Raw genomic sequence first — 19268 nt, 5'->3', positions numbered from 1 at the left:
AACCTTCCAAGTTCCGCTTCTGGGTGTGTGGCTGTCTACAAATCCAGCAAGGCATAGCTGGATCATCATACTCCTACATCAGCCTACTGCCATTATGCAGCACTCTGCAGCATTTAGGTCCTGCAGGACCTCTGCAGTGGCTGGTACTACTCGCTGCACAGAAAGCTTTCGATCAGCCAGCCCCAGGCCAACAAGAGGAAGAAGGACCTTTGTGTAGTATTAATCTAAGACTTGGGAGATATTAGTCCACTTCTCTGCCCTGCAAGAGATTTCTCTGGTGGCCTTTAACAAATCATTTATTTTCTCCCGTCTTCTGTTCTGTCTATGAAACAGATATGGCATCGTCGTGCTGGCCTGTGGCTAGGAGAGTTAATGGGCTGTGTGTACTGGAAGGGTAACGTGCTCTGTTCCGAGTTTTGATTTCACTTGTTTGGCAGGTGTCACCCCAGTCACCAAGCTGTTTTCATGCAGTCCAGGAGGCTGGTTTGTGTCTCCTGAGGTAACCAGCAGGGAGGCAGAGCAGCCTTGCCATAGGACTCCCAGCTCGTCAGGGCTGAGCTGGATGCTGCAGAGCAGCCAGGTCACATCTGTGCTGTGTGACTGGTTGCCGAATTGCTGCATGGAGCTGGCAGGAGAGGGGATGTGCTCTTTCCTTGCCCTGGTGCCCACTGGGGTTGTAAAGACAGTTAAAGTTCTGGACGCAGCAGTAACAGGGTAGGTCTGTCTCTGAGAGCGTGAAAACCAGGAACAGCGACAAAGCCAACAGCAACAACGAGTTTTGGAGTGCCTTAGCAAAGAACGGCGTGCTTCCTCGTCACCGCTTTGCTTTGCTGTCGGTAGCTTTGTCCTTGAACAGTTTTTGAATGCGAGGAAGCCTCTCGGAGAGCAGCATTGTTGTACTCAGGCATGTAAATGCCTTGGAAATGCTCAGGCAATTGAGTGACTCACTGCTTTAGCACCAGTGCCGGGGATCATTTGACAAGATGTGGCTTAAATAACAAATACATTCATGTACAAGGGCCAAGTGTTTTTGGAGAGTGAAGGCTTGGCCTAACCCAGTGTTAGGACGTGGTGCAGAGCAGGGCCGTGCTTCTCCCTGCCCCCAGTATATGGGCTAAGGTATTCTTATATTCAGCCAAGTCATCTTATCTGCCCAATGACTGCTTCTTCAAAGCTCTGATGTGCTAGATGTGTCCAGCGAATGATGGATTCAAGAAGATAATGAAATGCAACATAATGTGCCAAATAGCTATTAAGGTAAAAAAAGTTCCTGCTTTCCCCCTCAGGAATCCTGCTCCCTTGAGCTGGGCAAAGATGAGCTTTGTGTGCTGATGAGTTAAAATATCTCCTGTGAAGTAACTTGGCTCAGCTATCACTGCAGCACCCTGTGCCTCTGCTAAACTCTTCTGGGTCTGCATGCTGTAGCAGCAGCAGGCAACCTCATGGCCAGCTCTACACCACTCCCTGGCCAACCTGAGGCTCTTCCCAGTGAGAAGCTCTAATACCAAAGTAAGAAGGATCTTCTTTTAACCACCCCTGCACCTAGACAAAGCTGGAAGGTTGAATGCAGGTGATGTAAAAGTAAAAAAAAAAAAGCAAAGAAAAGTCAAATGATATTGCTGTAACTCATATTTTCAGCAAACTCAGTTCCAGCATGTGCTGAGGGCAGCTGGTTTGCAGAACAGGTGATAATACTTAGCTGTACTACACGTAAATGCTGAAAAACACGTATGACACTAAATAACAGCTTTTCAACTTGCAGTGTTCCAAGGATGATGTTTCTGAAGAGCAGTAATTTGAATTTTAGCTGTTTTAACCAAAATTAATGTTGTAGAAATAATCCTCTCTATTAATAAACCAGATGTTTTATTTCCTAAGAAGTCATATGTGAAATGGCAAGTGCTAAGTAAAAGGCATACAATTAGTATAAAAGGAAAAATCTGTTTAAAATGTTGGATTTGACAAATTTTCCTGTTCAGAGAAATGTCTAACAGAAGCTGAGGTGGCCTTTTCCAAACTTGGTAAGAAAAATTGTTTTGGGGGAAGATTGATTTGGACATACAGTTGAGAAGTCTCCTGGGCAGCGCGTCTTTAAAGGGTGTTTCTGTGTAGTCCAGCATCCCAAGTGACACCTACCTTATTCCTTGGAGCTGCTGTTGAGGTTACTGTGTCTGTCTGCAAGCGAATGTCTTCGTGCAGCTGAGCTCACGTCCTGCCAGGGTCTGCAGTCAGGCGCTGCACAGCTGCATTCAGGCCTTGCACCGCTCTACATGTCACTCCCACCCAAGCAGCAGGTCTTCGTGACATGTCTCCCATTCCTCCCAGCACCCGTGTTCAGCCTGCGCAGCACATTTCTGACAGATCTTCCCAAGGGCCTTCTGAAAGTTGAGAGGTCAAATACACATGATTTTATGTTATTTTTTTAAAAGAAAACTCCTTTAAAAAGTTTAGCATTTGGCACTGTGTTAGAGAACAATGGATTCAGGAGATATTGGCGATATCCAGCATTTCCCACTGTCTGTCCATGAAAGAAGGGCTTTGTGGGTCCAGCTGTGTGTGGTGAGGAGAGTGTTTTGTCCCCTGCCCTTTGTCCCCTGTTTTGCTGCTGAGCTTTGGGCAGCAAAGAGAAGGGAGGGCAATGAGCCCCCCTTGTATGGTAACTCTTCGCCTCTTCTGATGCAAGACCCGGCTAGGAGAGAGCAACGGCTGTTCATCTGCTGTTCTCACCCACTTTTTGGAAGCAATGAGACACCCAAGAGTGCCACCTTGCCCCCACGCTGCCTGATGGCGAGGACACCCCCCTGCCCCATGAGCCACCATGCCATGAGCTGGCGGTCCCGAGGGCTCTGCTCTGAGCACAGGCACAGCCACCCAGGCAAGGCACGCAGTGGGGCCGCTCATTTACCACCCACTGAGCTGGTGCACAGCTCTTCCATGCAGAGAAGGCGTCAGGCACGTCGAGAGATGCTCCAGTACTGGCGTTCTGCCTGGGGACTCTTGTCCTGGGGCTGACATCAGATCCAAGTTACAAGTGAGCGGTTTTTGGAGTTCAGGGGGATTAAACGATCTCTGCCGGCAGTGCCATGCGCTCTTTCAGTATTTTCCAGAGCCTTCTGTCACTGAAGAGCAAAAGCTGGATCCTGGCAGTTGCCTGGTGCTTCCATCTACTTCAGCCAAACGGGCGATTTGGGCTGGATGCCTCCGCAGCACAATGCGAATAATGGAAATCATTGCTGATTTACTGAGCAGCAGTGCCTCGGAGCCAAATGGTTTCCATCTGAATATGAAGCAAATTTGCCCGTGCGCTGCGTAACGAATGCCGATCTCTTTGCCTGTTCTGTGCCTTTGTAGTCAAATGTTTGCTAGCAAGTCCAGTAGGAGATAAAAATTGGGAACGGAGGGGTAGGAAGCCACAACCTTTAGAAGTGAGTTTCTCTAGATTTAGCATAGATTAGGAGCTCAAAGTGTTGGAGAATGAATAAATTAGGAAGAATGTAAACCTGCTCTGCACAGACTCGCCCAGGCTTCAGCAGGGATTGATGTGGAGTGCCCACACCAGGAGTCATGAGGGTTATGTTATTTCTTGTTGAGAGAAAGTGTTTGCTCCTCTGGCATTTTGAAAACCTGCTCAAAATCCAGAAGCGCTGTAGCTTCTTTGTATGAAGCCAGTGCCAAAACCTCTGCAGCGAAGCCCCTGTGCCATCAGTAGCGTGGAGCCAGATGAAGTCTTTTTAAGGACTTTAATTTGCAACCTGATCTAAATCTATGCCATGGGCAGATTGGCGATGGAGACACATGGTGGGAGGTCTCAGGGGCATTTGAGAGGACCGCGGGGGTGGGGGAGCAGATGCATCCTTGCCAAGCTTGTGAGTCCTCTAAAATCTGGTAGTCCTTTCCAGCCCACCCCCCCCCCCCCCCCAGCCCTGTGATGGCTCACGTCCACCTGCTTGGAGCTGTGATTTCAGTGTGGCTGCTCATGCAGGAGTCAGGGATTTTCTAAAGGGTGTGCAGAAGTTAGGTGACAAATCCTAATTGATGGGCGAGGGCCCATGAGAAACAGGGTTATTATGCAGTATGGGACATGGTCCTAAAAGCAGTCCATTTGATGAGGACGTCATTGTGCAAAAAACTACGGGCACTTTCCCTTTATGTGGAATGCTGAAGCTGTTGCCAAAATCCTGCTTTCTGTCTCTGGTGCTAGTTGTAAAATGACAACTCGCTCTGTGTTTCTGTGTTTAGTTGAAAACAACACCAGGAAGAGGTTCTTCGGTGTTGTTTGCTGTTAGTGCAAGCACTTTGATTTTCCCTAGGCTCTCTGTTAAATTCTTCAACTGTGTCACTGCTGAATATGCACGCCCAGATTGGTCTGGCTACTGCTTATTCAGGTTCAGACCAGTAAACTGGGCTATACCTACTGTTGCCATTGCTTGAATTTAGATCCATTCTAACATGAGTTTGGATAATACTGTCTTTTTTGTTGCTAATTAAAGTACTCCATTAAGTGACAATTCCCAGTATCTTGAAACACTCTCCTTAAGCAATCTGGTATTATTTCTATATGCACTTAACTGCTGAAGTGCTTGCTGCACCCGTCAGTTGCTAAGGAAATAGTTTCCTTTTCTGGCTGTATATATTTCATGTCTCAGCTTATGCCTGTGGTAAGATCATCCATCTTCTCACCTGAACATTTTTAAGTGAGTTTTGGGACCAGTAACTCTAGCAGGCTGGATGTCTTACAAAGGCATAAGAAAGAGCAGAAAGGAGAGGAGAGCTCTCATGGAGGCAGGAAGAAAGTGAATTTTGGTTTTGTTTGCTTAATTCTGAACAGTTAAACAAATTTGTACACTAGTCAAGTACAGTAATTTTTATAACAGAAGACGTTTACAGCACCTATTGAAGTGTCCACTTATAAGTTACACTTTACAGTGGGAACTGTTCCCAGCTCTATCTCAAGGGCATAAGGCCCTGGTTGTGTACCCCAAGTTGCACAAGGTGTGTGGCAAACCTTTATCTCCTCTCCCTGAGCACAGCAACACAACGTGACGGCACCAAAGCAGAAGGTCACTGCACCTGCTAAAGCAGCATGAAACCCACTGGGCTTCCAGAAGCTTCTCCAAGTTCTCTGTGTCTGCAGTTCTTCCAGTTTGGGGGAAAGTGAGAGTAGAGCCTGCAGCTTACAGCCTTTACTTCTGGCCAGGATGGTGGTGTCTTATATTCCTGCACGTGGGGTAAGAATCAGTTTGTGTGAAATAAGAGACCAGAAAATTAGTAGTATAAAACATAGTATGACAGCCTCCTTGAAAATACCTTCATGTTTTAAAGATAATAAACTTCTATGTAAATATGAACCATAAATGCACGTGGACAACTAAAAAGCCTGTGGCACAGTGTAAGCGGGGGTGTGAAGATGAGATTACAAGGCTTCACTTCCCTCCTTACCTGGGATGTGGCTTTGGTGGTGGCCTCTCCTGGATACTGGTACAACTCTGAAACTCAAAATACACTACGTTTCAGTGAGGCTTGGAAGTTAATTGCAGCCAAGTTTTACCAGTGGAAGAGAGACAGCTTGATCAATATAAAGCTGCAGCAAGGGCAAGATCTGTGTCACATCTCTTTCTTCCCTCATCTCAGAACTGTGGAACAAGGAGAAAACTGTGTTGCAGTGTCCCTTAGGAGGAAGCAAGGAGATGTCACCGCAGGTGTTTAAGTTTAGCCCAATGTGACATTAAAGAGGCAGAGATGGCAAAGCATGATAGTTAAATGATCAATATTTTATTGATCACTCAGAAGCACGTAACCACGTCAAGGTAGAGTCTGTACTCTACCTCACTTAAGATACAGCTGAACTCTTCAAATCTGCCCCTCAAACAAAAACTAAATGTTTTTCATTGCCTCAGTAGAGTGGAAAAATGTGGGGAGAGGTGAAAGCTTAAATGAAATATTGCCTGTTAAGATGAAACGAGACATTTTAGTTTGGGGGAATGAGAGGTTAGAGTTGCAAAGCAGAGAGAAGAGGTTATTAGATGAAGCTTTCAGGCTCAGGACGTTCATTTTTTTGTTGATTTGAGAAGATGAGGAGGAAGGTAAAATTCTTATTGGGGGTTTCTGGGATTAGGTGATGAAGCCTCTCCAGCAGAGACTTTCCATTCTGAAGCAATGATGGAGGCGTTTGCCTGAGCAGAAACCAGAGTGTGGGGACCCCACCTCTCTGGTGAGGGCCTGTACATCCAGGCAGGAGCACCATTTCTGCCATCTCCTGCTCCCTCCTGCCCTCGGCATACTTGGTTGTCCCTGAAAGTAGAGCAGCTCCAGCAGCAGAGAATGAGAGTGCCACATCCATGCCCATTACTACCCACGATGTGACACTGACAGGAAAGCTGGGGGACCTTAGTTCAAATCCCTGCTTTTAAAGGCAGGAGGATTTCCTACGGCCCTTGCTTTTAGACTCATTTCACTCATTTGGAAAATTATTTGGTGCGAAGGACAGAGACTGACTCTGCAGCCCTGAAGACAGGGTGCTCTGTTGTGCATCCAAAGTGAAATGGCAAGGGAGACCAAGAGCAGCTTTCCCAGAGTAACTTACCTCAGCCATTGCTGCCTGTGCCTTGCTGCAGTGAATGGGCACTTCTTGTCACAGTGCAGAGCTCGGGGAGGGGAGGAAGGCAGGGAGAACTTCCCTCCTTGCATTTCTGGGTGCCTCTGAAGCTGAATAGTTTTTGTGCTGGCTGAGCAGCCCTAATGTGGTGACTGGAGCATGCTCCTGAAAGGAAAGAGTGTTCAGATCCTTTTGGCAGAGGGGAAAAGTGAATTTGCTCTCTGCTGTCTGTGAGTGCTCTCAACTATACAGAAAATGGGAGATGACACCACGACTGTGTAGTCCAAGAGTCTGATACAGGCATAATTTTTCTGAACAGAATCTTTTAACAAAAGTAGTTGCAAGCACAGTCTGAATTTATGATGACTGAATTGGCATTTGGGGATGAATAAACTATTCTGAATACATATTATCTGCTTATATCCGTATGCAAGAAGGAGAGGTGTGATATAAGTGAAGGGCGGGCCAAATGCGGATTTTAGGCTTTCATTTGATGGTGCCAGGGATTCTTGAGTTTGCAGTTGCTACTGTTCCTGTAGAGGTTTGCAATATTTGGATTTTATTTTGTCATTTTTTGAACTCACTCAGAAATATTTTTAAAATGACTGTTTCAGTCTGCTTGCCAGGAAACAATATGCTTGTGTTATCGTGTTTACCTCTTCTAGAGCAACTGTTTTCTTCAGGAGAAACTCCAAAATATTCAAGCTAGTTGTATTTAAAAACCTGAGTCTTTTGACAAATTATATTCAGGATCTCTTCCCTGTAACTTTTAAGGGTGAACCTTTACCAGCCATAACAGAAAGGGACATCTAGCACAATTAGCATTTCAAGGTGCTCATAAATTCTTGTGTGGCTGACATCAGTTATTTTGTAATATGTGTTGGGTCTGTGATGTCTCCCCATGAAAAAGACCATTTTGTCACATCGAATAATGGCATTTTGCTCTGTGTGTGTGTATAAACTGAAAGAATAATAACAACCTTAAGCATCGCTACTGTATAAGTAATAAAAGTAATGGAGTTGGTCATATTTGAAGGATTGAGGAATTGCTGTAAAACATTCAGAGATGTGTGAATGAAGCACACCGATATGATAGGAAGCATCTACCTCTATCAGTATTTGAGTCTGTATTTGCCACAGGACCTAAGCGTCTGCTCTTACAGAATAAAAATACATGAAACAAAACCAAGTACAGCTCTAAAGGATTCTCCGTGAAGTTATTTGGAGGGATCTGTCAGTTCTTGGCGATTTTAATTAGCTCATCTGTGCATTTACTGAATGGGAGACAGGTACCAGGTTTGACAGTTGACAAGGAAGATAGGGCCGTCACTTCTCACCAGATGGACCGGACGGCAGCAGACTGTCAGAGACCTGTTCCCAGGATCTGCTAGCGAAGAGAAGCTCCTGGTAATGAGAAGATCTGAGACAACTTGCCACAGCCAGCTGTTTTCTTTCTTTCGAGGTTTTCAGCTCCTGGCTGTTAGTTAGGGCTGAAGAGCTTTGACAGCTGCTTTGGGAAATAGCGAGCAATGTACTTTTTATTGCTGATTCTCATTCAGTTATTAACAGTTTGCTTCCTTCTTGCATAACATTATCCAAACAGTGCTCTTTAATAGGGAGGGACAGACCGGCTGAGTGGGACTGAGCTCTTGGATGTGCACGGCTGTGCTGCCACGCTGGGCTAGCTAGTCTGGAGAAGGATTAGTTCTCTTGTTAAGCAGAGCTGTAGGTTAGTTTGTTTATCTTCGGTATTCTGGCTGAGGCAATTTATGCAATGAACTTTCAGCTGAGCTTAATGTAATTCTCAGTTTATAATTTCAAGAGCTGCACAAGCCTTGTACATCAGGGACTTTGAGCATTGTGTTTGTGTGGATTGGTTTATGAGTGGGCATTCAAAAGTAGCTGAATGACTCGTAAGCTCTTGGGACTGATGTTGCCTGATTGATTTGAATACATCTGAAAACACATTTGATACCCTCTTGGAAAGTAAAATACCTGTCAATCACTTTAAGTCTAATGACAGAATGCAGACAAATGAAAGCAGGAAAAAAAATACATGAAAGACAGACACTGGCTAAGAGAAAATTATCTTACTGGGAAGCTGGTGTCTAAAATGTAATACTGAAAACAAACTGCAAAATTTAACCATTGTCTGAACACATAATTGCTTTCCTCAACTCTACAACCTCTGCATCCATTTCAGATCTCAAGCGGAGTTGTCTCTGTGTTAGAGGGAGAAAAATCCCAAATCCTTGACTCACACACATTGCCCGATTTTTTTCAGAAAGCACTTGACAAATCGCAGCAAGCCACAGGAGGTTTGGGGAAACAGCCTCTGACTCTTGAGAAGGCATGCTGTACTCTTTAGATGTTGGATTATGTGACATTTTGTAGAGTTGTAATTGAGGTGACAGAGAGGTAAGTTCCTGCTGTGCCTTGGGCTCTCCTTAAAGCAATTCTTGAGGCAGACTTGTCTGCCCAAGAATGAGGGTAGTGTATTGGTCTAGAAGAAGAAATGAGTCTCCCTGAGCTGTTTGTGTGTCTGGTGTGTGTACACCAGCACCACATGTACTAAAAAGGCAAAAAATAAAAATATAAAAATAAATAAAAAAAACAACCATGAAAACAGTAATTTCTAAGTATTGCTGCTGGAAACTACTGACAGTTGTTAGGCATAAAGCATGAACATTATTTTTTCCTCATTTACAAACAAGAAGTTTCTGCAGAGCACTTCGAACGTTGGCAGACATATTAGTCCTCAATTGGTGTAACATTCTCCACTCAGATCTAGCCTAAGTTCCCCAAAGCCCTCGCCCACACGTTCAGTATTTGCTTGTAACAGGTACTTTTCCTCTCACAAATAATGAAGATCTAGTAGATCTTTAGCAGTATATATTTTGGTGGATTTCTGTATTATTCTTTTATTTTTTTTCCATAAATTAGTGAACAAGGTTGCTAAATGTGCTGTAATTGTGAATTTTTGGATATCCAAACTATTGACCAATGCCAGAGGTGTGTCTTTTCATTGTGTGGTTCTCTACGTTTACTATTGACAATGCTTTAGATCCTACTTTGGGGAAAAGGCATCTCTTCAAGGCTCAAAACTTGTTAGTGTAGGCTTGTGGATAAGGTTATAACCAGTTTTAATCTGTTATTTCCACTGATTGCTCTGGACATATAATTCTGCCTTATTTTCAGTAGTACTTTTGTAAAATCTTTTTCCTTTTCTCTCAACACTAGCATAGCCTGTAAACATGAATTAGAATGAGGAGTTTGACATAAAGGAGTGGAGCCTTGAGTTGTGCAGAACTTTTAAATAAATAATAGTGACATGATTAAACGCTAATATTCAAATCAGTGTTTCTAGAATTTGTAACTAGGCTACAAAATGTGCTGTCACAGAGAAGAGCTTCAGTGCAGTTGAAGCTGCTGGTGCTCATGACAGTAGCAGTTAGCCCAGATGTCGTACTGTATAGACTAAAAACCTTGTTACCTCTATTCATCTGTATAGCATGAGTGCTCGTTAAATTATGAATTAATGTTTCTTCCAAACACTCGCATGCTAATGATCTAGCTGTGCCCGGAAGTCTGATTTTTGAAGAGTAAGCAGGTACCGCTCTGCCTGAAGGGCAGGGCTGAGTCCCCACAGAACAACGTCCTCCTGGAGATGGAAAGGGGCCGTGTCCACCCACAGCTCCTGGGCTGCATGTGCCCCAGGCACAGTGGAGGTTTCCTGGTCCCAGCACTCTGATAACAGCACTCCTTTACAGCCCCACCACCAGGACCTTCCAAGCCTTGGTTTGCTCTGAGTTTTCAGAAGTAGGCATGTTTGGGAGTGCCCTGGGAGGAGTATGACATTAACTGGAGAGGAACCTGTTCCTCTTCAGAAGCAGAACCCAAATTCTGCTGTTGCAGCCAGTAAACCTGGAGAGGACCTACTGCCATCTGCCACGTTATTGCAGATGTGAGTTTTTGCATGACCCTAAGTCCCACGTACAAATCATCTGCTGAAACCCAGGGTCAAAGCTGAACAACACACAAACGGGGTAATTTGCACCAGCCTTTGAACAGGTATCTGTATTTTGTGGCTTGTGCCTTGAAGCTTGAAGTGCGTAACGGAATTTGTTCTCTCACCTGTCATAAATGTGACCCGTGTACTCATATACCTTCTCACACAAATTCCCTTTATGTCCTAGAGGTGCGACTGAGACTAGTGCTTAACCCAGGAATCATCTAGATAATGGCAGTGAAATCCATTGCAGATTTTGGTGGGAAGCTTTATGAGCCTGCCCTTTCAATCCTATATTATGTGAGGTTAATTCGCTCCTTTCTAAGGACAGAATTTGTAATTGTAAAAGACAAAGTCTTGTTCCTCCACCATTTTCCCTGTGACCTACTAATGTACTGCTATAAGGATTTTTCACCATCACACACTATGTTGATCGCATGCAGCTTTAGTTTCTTCAACGTCAGTGTCAAAAGCATTTTTGCCAAGCCTGTCTCTAGCATTTTTTCTCATAGTTTCTTCTAAAAAAAAAAAAAAAAAGGAAAAAGATTGGATCCAATTTTCATTGGACTAACATCAGCCTGAAGATATTTTCATCAGTTCTTGGCAGATGCTAGATGGGCTGCGTAGTAATAAATGCCTTCTTCATAATTGTTTTCCTCACACTTAAGTCCTTTTTCTGTGAGCACCGTATTAAGTAATTTTAAGCTTTTAATTGTTTATGATATCTGGCACTTCCAGACTCTGTGAATGTTTCTGTATCCATGAAAGAGAATTATTAAGCACCAGAGGAAAATGCTGCGATGCTACTTGCTATTAATGCTGAGGACAACCTGCCAAATCTTGCAGTATTTGTGCATGCTATAGAGGTGGAAAGGAGGGAAGCTTGCAGAGCTAATAATAGCAGCAGCTTTGTGGCTGGGAGCCTCATAATTGTAACTTCATGATGACAGTCTGATTCGAAATGTGTTGAAATCCATATTTCTACCTATTCCCATGGGTCTTGGATCAGTTCTTACAAATCAAAGTTGCAAAGAAATGGGTGTATTTTTGTGGAAGACTGAACAATCCTTTCCACTTCAGATGCAAGCAGGTCTTTTTTAGCCTCTGACAGGATAAGGTTTGTAATATATTCATAATGTGTTTTAAATGAAGCTCCCCCTGATCTTCAAGACTGTCTCATGCAGTGCTGGCACAGTGCTTGCATTTACAATCAGATAACGACAAGACTAGAATACAGCTGCTAACATGTTACTTCTGCCTCACTCTTCTGTTTGTTACCTTTCTGGGACTGTGCATACATTCAGGGCAGAGTGTTAAAGAAAATGAATTGCTATTGTTCTGCTGACAGCATTGTTGTAGAGTATTTTGCAGCCTACCAGCCGCTCAGAGATGGTGACGCCCTCCAGTAAGCTGTTCATTACAGCAGCAGCTGGAGACAGTGGACTTCTTAATTTCCCATGTGCACCAAGTGGCCTTCCCTGTTGTACCAAATTAACACGCCAGTTTCAGTTGTTTCATTCAAACCTGAGGAAGTTACAAAGCTATGTCAAATCTATGTAGTACCACAAACTAATGGCTTTGTTAGTCCTGCCTCTCCCTATATGCAAGTGAAGGGTGTAATGAGAGTAAATATTCGTCTGTAATATGTGAACAGCCTGCTCAGATGTTTAAGGTTCAGATCTTTGAGCCGTTATTATATTTTCTTCTGATGTTTTTCCCTCTGGCACTTCCTCTGTCACCTTCACTGAAAATGTTTCCTCAGTACTGAGGCAGCAGTTCCAGATTTGACCTATATAATTATTTAGGGTTGCCTAGGGATAACTGAGGAAGCAATAAGAACAATGCTTTTGTTTGTGACAATTCCCGCAAATAGCTTTGCAGCTTCCAACTATTTTTAACTGAGGAGATTTCCTGAGCAGGTTACCAGTTTTGTCTGTTTTTGCATTCAGAACATCTTTCTTAGTTTTTTTTCATGTTTACTGCACTCAGGTGAAGAACAATGAACTTGTCTTTTTTTATGTGACTCCTCCCACTGTCATTTGTTGCTGTTGTTTTCATATATTTTCATACCACACTGTATATAATTGATCCTTGCCTACTCTTCTTTGTGTTGTGTCTGATTTTATACACCCCTGTCCTATTATTCACTCCACACCCCCCAGTCTTTGTGTAAAGGGAGTAGGCACTTAAGTTACTCTACCTATATTTGAGTCTGCTCAGATGAGATGACACTGTTGTCTGTTGAGCGTGTCAGGCTTTTATCTTGTTGCACGGCAGTCTTCTGTTGCAATGGCCAACTTGGGATAGGTTCTTGGAAGTGTCGTCATGAAACAAAGCAAGCAGCCCTGTGCCCATTCCCATTTTGTTACTGCTCAGGAGAAACAACTTGGAGCTATACTGAATAGTTCCAGAGAAGCATCAGGTCAGTGCAAATAGTGAGATTGGAAGAGGAATGGATAGCAGTGAACCAGCAGAGGGAAACAGCTGAAAGACTTGTTGGTTGTAGGATTAGTTGTTTTACTTGACTTTTTAAAGGGACCCGCGTATTTCACTAAATCAACTACATATTCTAGCTCTGAGCAGGAGTGAGAATTTAAGCACTGACTATAAAAGATTTTGGTAGGTAGGGAAGAATTCAAATCTCTTTGAAGAGTTAAAATTGGAAAGCTTAGAGTTAAATTGAAAATTCTAAACATTGGGACTTTGTTTAATATCAGTAAAACCTCATTGTCTAAACCCTTCACAGTAGTACCTGATTAGCTCTACTACTTCTGAAGAGATTTTTGAACATAAGACTCTATAATCAGTTTCTAAAAGTGAATGTTTAAGAGTGTGAGGGGGGAAGGAACAGAAGTGTCGCTGATGTCAGGCAAACTCAGTATTAAAGCAAAAATTGCAGGCATCTTTTATCAAGATGTGATGATGGATTCTTTATTGCCATCAAATGGAATATTTTTTCTAAATGATGTAATCTCGTTGCTACGAGGTGGCCTTCAGGGAATGTCCCTCCAGAGCAATCCTGTGACCTGCCTTACATTGGAAGTCACACTGCAGTCTGTTCTTCTGGTCCCATTGTAAAGAAATTATGGAAGTCATAGCAATGAAAAATGCCCACAATGAATTATTGAAATGATGCTTGTGTTTCAGTGCCGAGCCCAGGAAAATCCAAGTAATAGTTGATGGGCAGTCCACATTTGATAACTAAATGGGTAGTTCGAGTGTTCATTTATGTCCACCTGATTTTTTGAATACTTTGGGGATAAATCTTGACCTTAATCTCTAAAGGCATTGATTCTACAAATACAGCTTGAAAATTCGTTGAATGTTAAAAACAGGATGGAACCTGCCCCAGATTTTCTGAAGACTGTGGCATCTTCACAACTGCTTAATACTGAGGAAAGGAAAACTTGCTGGGTGTAATCCTGTGTTTTTTCCTTGGACACTGCTCATGCACAGGCAGGAATGTGGCAACAGGGTATATGGTGTCATAGGTCAGTGGGACATATGGGTGCATTACTTCTCTGAGTGCATTGTCCACAAATAAAATTGTTACTGAGTCATCATAACTGCATACCTCAGTCAAATGTTTATGAGGTGACTGCAGTAATCTGTGCCTAACAGAGCTATTTTTCAATTTAATTTAATTTAATTTAATTTTTAATTTTATTTTATTTTGCAATTCTAGGCTAATATTCCCACAGTGCTCAAGTACTCATGTTTCTGGCTTGGGAGTCTTTCCTATGAGCTACAAGATGCAGCACCTGTTTAATAAAGATGGAGTTATGACACTAGACTTGAGAATGTATGTGTGATGCATGCATTTTTATGCCTGGTGTTTACATTTCTTGCTACTTCATCGCAGTTCAGGTTCTTCATACATATTTAGGTCTTCACATACTTTTAAAATGTTCCCACTAGATTTTTTTCTGTGTGCATAGCTCCTGCACTATCCCTTCTCAGAAAAAAATGAATGCTTGGAGAGAGCGATAAAGAGAAATTGAACTAAAAACTGGCTTAGGAGCTTTGCCACATTTTGGGATTTAACTTTGATTAAAATTTATATTTGTAGCCCTATCAAATTCCACATGAAAACTGATGTGTAGGACCAGACTTCTCTTCCTTATAACAAATGAAAACTATTTTCATTTCCTTTGTACTCTGACTGCTTGTGGGGGCAGGTATACATATGTCAGCATAACCACCACATTTTCTGAATGCCTTTTATTCTGCCGAGGCTGTTTTACCATTTAAAATGTGTGCTTTTTTTTCCTCAACAATTGTAAGAAAACAGTCCGTTTAAAGCAGCTATGGGTATTTTTATGTGTTAGGGCTTGCATTTAACATCAAGAAAGACAGCAACAACAAAAATCCAAACTGCAGTTACGCAGTCTTTTCAGTTCCTGCTGAGCTTTGCATAGTGATAAAACTTCTGCTTAATCCATAAGATGGATTTCTCTTAAGAAAATGTGGCATTGGGTAGCTTGCCAAAAACGAGACCTGTGGCAGCTTTTCCTGGGCTTCCCAAAGACAAGCTGCACTCTGACAGATATTTATCCAGTGTCTTACGAGGTCGGTAGGAGAAGCCAACCCAAGATTTGGAGTCTGTGTGCCCTGGCAAATGTGCGTAGATTCGATTTGCGCTGCATGAGCACAGCTTGTCACGTAGATGTATGTGTTGGACAGGATAGGAGACCTGAGGACTGCATTTTTGCATTCATGCAGGTGATTGCTGCTGTGGTGTATTTGCCTTGTAGCTGGTATAAGGCCTCATATACAAAACGGAAATGAGGGATCTCCTCGGCATGGTAGCAGTACCCATGACAAAGGCAGTATCTTCTGTAATTGCTCTGTCCACCTCTGCTTCTGCTTCTGTTGTGATCTGATATCCTGAAGGTAGCGGGGTGGGCACGGTCAGGGCCCTGAGGCTGAGCCTCACACAGGGAGAAAGCCGGTGGCCGGTCCTGCATGGCCATGTGTGCTCAGCACCGCCAGGTCTTGTCCAGGCAGCGCAGTGGAAAGCAGTGGGGCCTGTGGGGATGATGGGCACTGCCAGCAGCATGTCGCCCAGCGCTCGCCTCTTTGAGTTTGCTGGTGAATTGGCTTCTCTTGTCCTGCAGCATGGAGCCTGTGCTACTGGCTGCGTGAGGTGCAGCGGCTAATACAGGTATGGGTCAGGCTAGGCTGTTAAGAAGTTATTGCTTGGGGCTTGCTCCACTGTTGTCTCATCTGTATTGTGCAGCAGCAGGGGCAGCTTCTCACAAATAACTCCCTGGTTTATGTTAGAAAAGCCAGTCATTAAATAGTCAGAGGTACTCCAGTGCTTACCAGACACAATGCTGAGCAAGCTGTGTAGAGCAGGACTTGGACTAGACATGGGCTCTACGAAGCAGCCTGTCCTCTAGCTCTTCCAAGCACCCAAGTGCCATCCCCGGTGACCCTGTGAGGGTGACAGCTGCACCACCCGGTCATACGTCCCTTCTGAGCATTTAGGGAAGGAGCACAGTCAGACTGACACTGCTCACATGCAAAGACACACTTGTGGGCAAAGTCACAGCAGCCCCACTATCTGCATGTCTGCCTGGCATGGCACCACGCCGGCCATGGATGCCACACCAGCACCAAGCATGCAAGCTCCGGGAGAGGGAGTGCTCACGGACACCAAAGTTTGCAGAGACAAATTGCCCTGGCTCCTACCTGCCTTGGTTCGCTGGGGCTTTGTGCCCCCAGAGCCGGCCTCAGCCTTCTGCAGGAATGACCCCGAGCCCCTGCCTGGCACGGCTGGGCTCAAGCTGGGCTGACACTCTTCCTTCAATTAAAGCAGGGGACTGCCAGTGTGTGGGAAGCCATTAGCCTGGAGCACTGTATTGATTCTTCTTTCCCTGTAAGTGCTATTCCTTCACTTCTAAGGATTATGCTTCTTTGTCCGCTTTGTACCGAGCCTACTGCAGACTGAGTTTCCTGGAAAAAAAAAAAAAAGTACTGTCGAGTGCTCAGTTTTCTTATTCTTATCTAACATTTAGATTCCTAATTGCAGCTTGAAAATAAAATATCCTTCATGCTAATTTTATTCTTTTGCATTTGGGAAACGCTGCCAAGTCTGACAACTTCGTCTTTCCAAATAGGAAGAATAGGTTAAGATATTGTTTTCTCCCTGCTTCACAATGACAGAACTGTCAAGAAGCATTGAAGTCAAGAGAAACATGCATTTTATGTGTGCCAGTGAAGCAGTGCTTATGATGTTTATTTTAATTCAAATCTCTCTGCAACAGAGGAATGGGTTTATTTACACATTTGCTAATAATGATTTGAACCTGAAAGTTATTTCTGCACTGGAGTATAAGGATTCAGAGCAGGTTTTCCCAAAGGCAACTGAAGAGATCAGGTGGCGCAGTGCTCAGTAGAAGCTGGGGGATACAGCAGTTATGCTCCGTACTGAGACCCTCGGCTGTGGGGACCTGCCATTTTCAAACCGAACTGCTTGCTGGTTCACCTTTGATACCCCACAGGAGGGGTTTTTGCTTGAAAAATACCAATAATAATGTAAAACACATGGAGTTTTTTAAGAGAATGTGTTGCCAGCAAGTTCTGGGAAGAAACGCTCCCTTGCTGTGTTTTGGGGTTGTGTGGGCACTGTGAGGCTTTCATCGGTACCAAAGACATTTAGGCTGCTCTCACAGGGACTACTTAGCTTACAGGCTGAGGTAGGAATAATTAGGAATGTAAACTGAAAATTAGTGTTTCTTTGTGCAAAAAAGTCCACTTTTCCATAAAAATGAAGAAATAAATCAGAACATGAAGCTCTTCAGGCTGTTCTAGTAATCAGCCATGGGTGGCTTCCCCTCAGCTCTCAGAGCCCATTCCCCACTGTTCTTGTACCCCTGGGACTGCCTTGATCTTTGTCTTGTCCCTAAACTGCGTGTTGCTTCTAGAAGAGGGTATGGGATGGATGGGAAGGCAAGAAGCACTTTGCAAAATGCTGCTTGGAGAGTCCAGGGTGTTCTCTGCTCTGCTGACCCCATCAGTGGCAAAACTGAACTAAAATAGTACCAGAACTTTTGCATGATGTGTAGCAAGTGGTGCTACACATCGCCCTGAGTGTAGCTCAGGGATGAGGCTGCTGTAAGACAAGGGAGTGGCTCTTTATAATACTAGAAAATTGGTGCTCAACCCTAGACTCAGCAAAACAAATATAAGAAGTCTCTTTTAAGACAAAACAGGGCAAGTAACTTCCTGGGGTCATTATATGTACAATGGCACTGCCTTGGTGACTTCTCAGAACTGAAGAGCTTTTTTTTTTTTTTTTTTTTTTTTCTGATGTTATAAGACAGATGATCTTAAATAATGAAATAAGCCATGTTCACAAAATAAGACACTTGAAAACTGCAGTAGTGTTGCTGTAAATGCGCAGAGATTGTGCATTTGTTGGTTATAATAAATTATTTCAAATCTTTCTGTACAACTTCTCCCACTTGAGAAGGGTGCAGTTAATGACAGCACAAAAACTCTTTCCCCCTGTAGATTGTGTTCCGGAAAATCAGCGACGTGAAACGTGAAGAAGAGGAGAGAATGAAGAGGAAGAACGAAGCCCCTCTGATTTTACCGCCAGATCACCCGGTCCGCCGGCTGTTTCAGCGCTTCAGGCAGCAGAAGGAGGCACGGCTCGCAGCAGAGAGAGGGAGAGATCCGGATGACCTGGACGTGGAGAAGGGCAACGTCTTAGGCGAGCACTCCTCGGCCCGCTCGGTGGTCAAAGCCAGCGTGGTGACCGTACGGGAGAGTCCGGCGACCCCCGTGTCATACCAGTCAGCTTCGACGTCTGGGGCGTCCGACCAGGCGAAGCTGCAGGCCCCGGCGTCGGAGTACGCGGGATGTAAAGTGTCGGGGGATTACCCTCGACGGAAAGGCTGGGCCAAATTCAAAGATGCCTGTGGGAAAGGTGAAGACTGGAACAAAGTCTCCAAAGCAGAATCCATGGAGACTTTACCAGAGAGAACTAAAGCTTCGGGAGAAGCTACCCTGAAGAAGACAGACTCTTGTGACAGTGGCATCACAAAAAGTGACTTGCGCTTGGATAATGTTGGGGAGACACGAAGCCCGCAGGACCGCAGCCCGGTCCTCACCGAGGTCAAGCATTCCTTTTATCCTATTCCAGAACAGACTCTTCAGGCCACCATGCTGGAAGTGAAACACGAGTTGAAAGAGGACATCAAGGCTTTAAACACAAAAATGACCAATATAGAAAAACAGCTTGCTGAGATACTTAGGATATTAACCTCAAGAAGAAGCTCCCAGTCACCACAGGAGTTGTTTGAAATATCAAGGCCCCAGTCTCCAGAATCAGAAAAAGACATGTTTGGAGCTAGCTGAGGTGTTTCTTTATGAAAAACAATCAATCAAACAAACAGACCACCCCCCTAACATTTTAAATTTAATCTCGAAAACGAGTGAGGGACCAATTCACTAAGCATGTTCCCTGTGTCTAAAAAGGTACGGTAGCAGGAATTGCAACCTCATGTCAAGATGGCAGCTGACTCTGAAGCCTTTTTGACAGCAAGGGTACAGTTTATAAAGTTTTTCTTTTCTGCATTAGTTCCCATTCCCCCCACTCCCTCTCTCCCTCAGGATGTTGAAATAAGAACTCGGAAAGCAGCAGCCATCCCAGTG

General features: G+C 44.1%; 1 protein-coding gene across 1 annotated transcript in view; it reads left to right on the top strand.

Annotated features, from left to right (window-relative positions):
- KCNH1 (potassium voltage-gated channel subfamily H member 1) overlaps positions 1 to 18971 on the top strand; it is a 179407-nt gene extending 160436 nt beyond the window's left edge. The window contains exon 11 of the mRNA XM_035559434.2: positions 18123 to 18971. Coding sequence (XP_035415327.1) covers positions 18123 to 18971 — 849 coding nt within the window. The remainder of the gene's footprint in view (positions 1 to 18122) is intronic.
- The last annotated feature ends 297 nt before the right edge of the window (positions 18972 to 19268 follow it).

The sequence above is a fragment of the Cygnus atratus genome, chromosome 3, assembly GCF_013377495.2.
Source record: "Cygnus atratus isolate AKBS03 ecotype Queensland, Australia chromosome 3, CAtr_DNAZoo_HiC_assembly, whole genome shotgun sequence".
Lineage (NCBI taxonomy): Eukaryota > Metazoa > Chordata > Aves > Anseriformes > Anatidae > Cygnus > Cygnus atratus.
The sequence above is the reverse complement of the archived record's forward strand: the minus strand, read 5'-3'. Positions and strand labels throughout refer to the sequence as shown.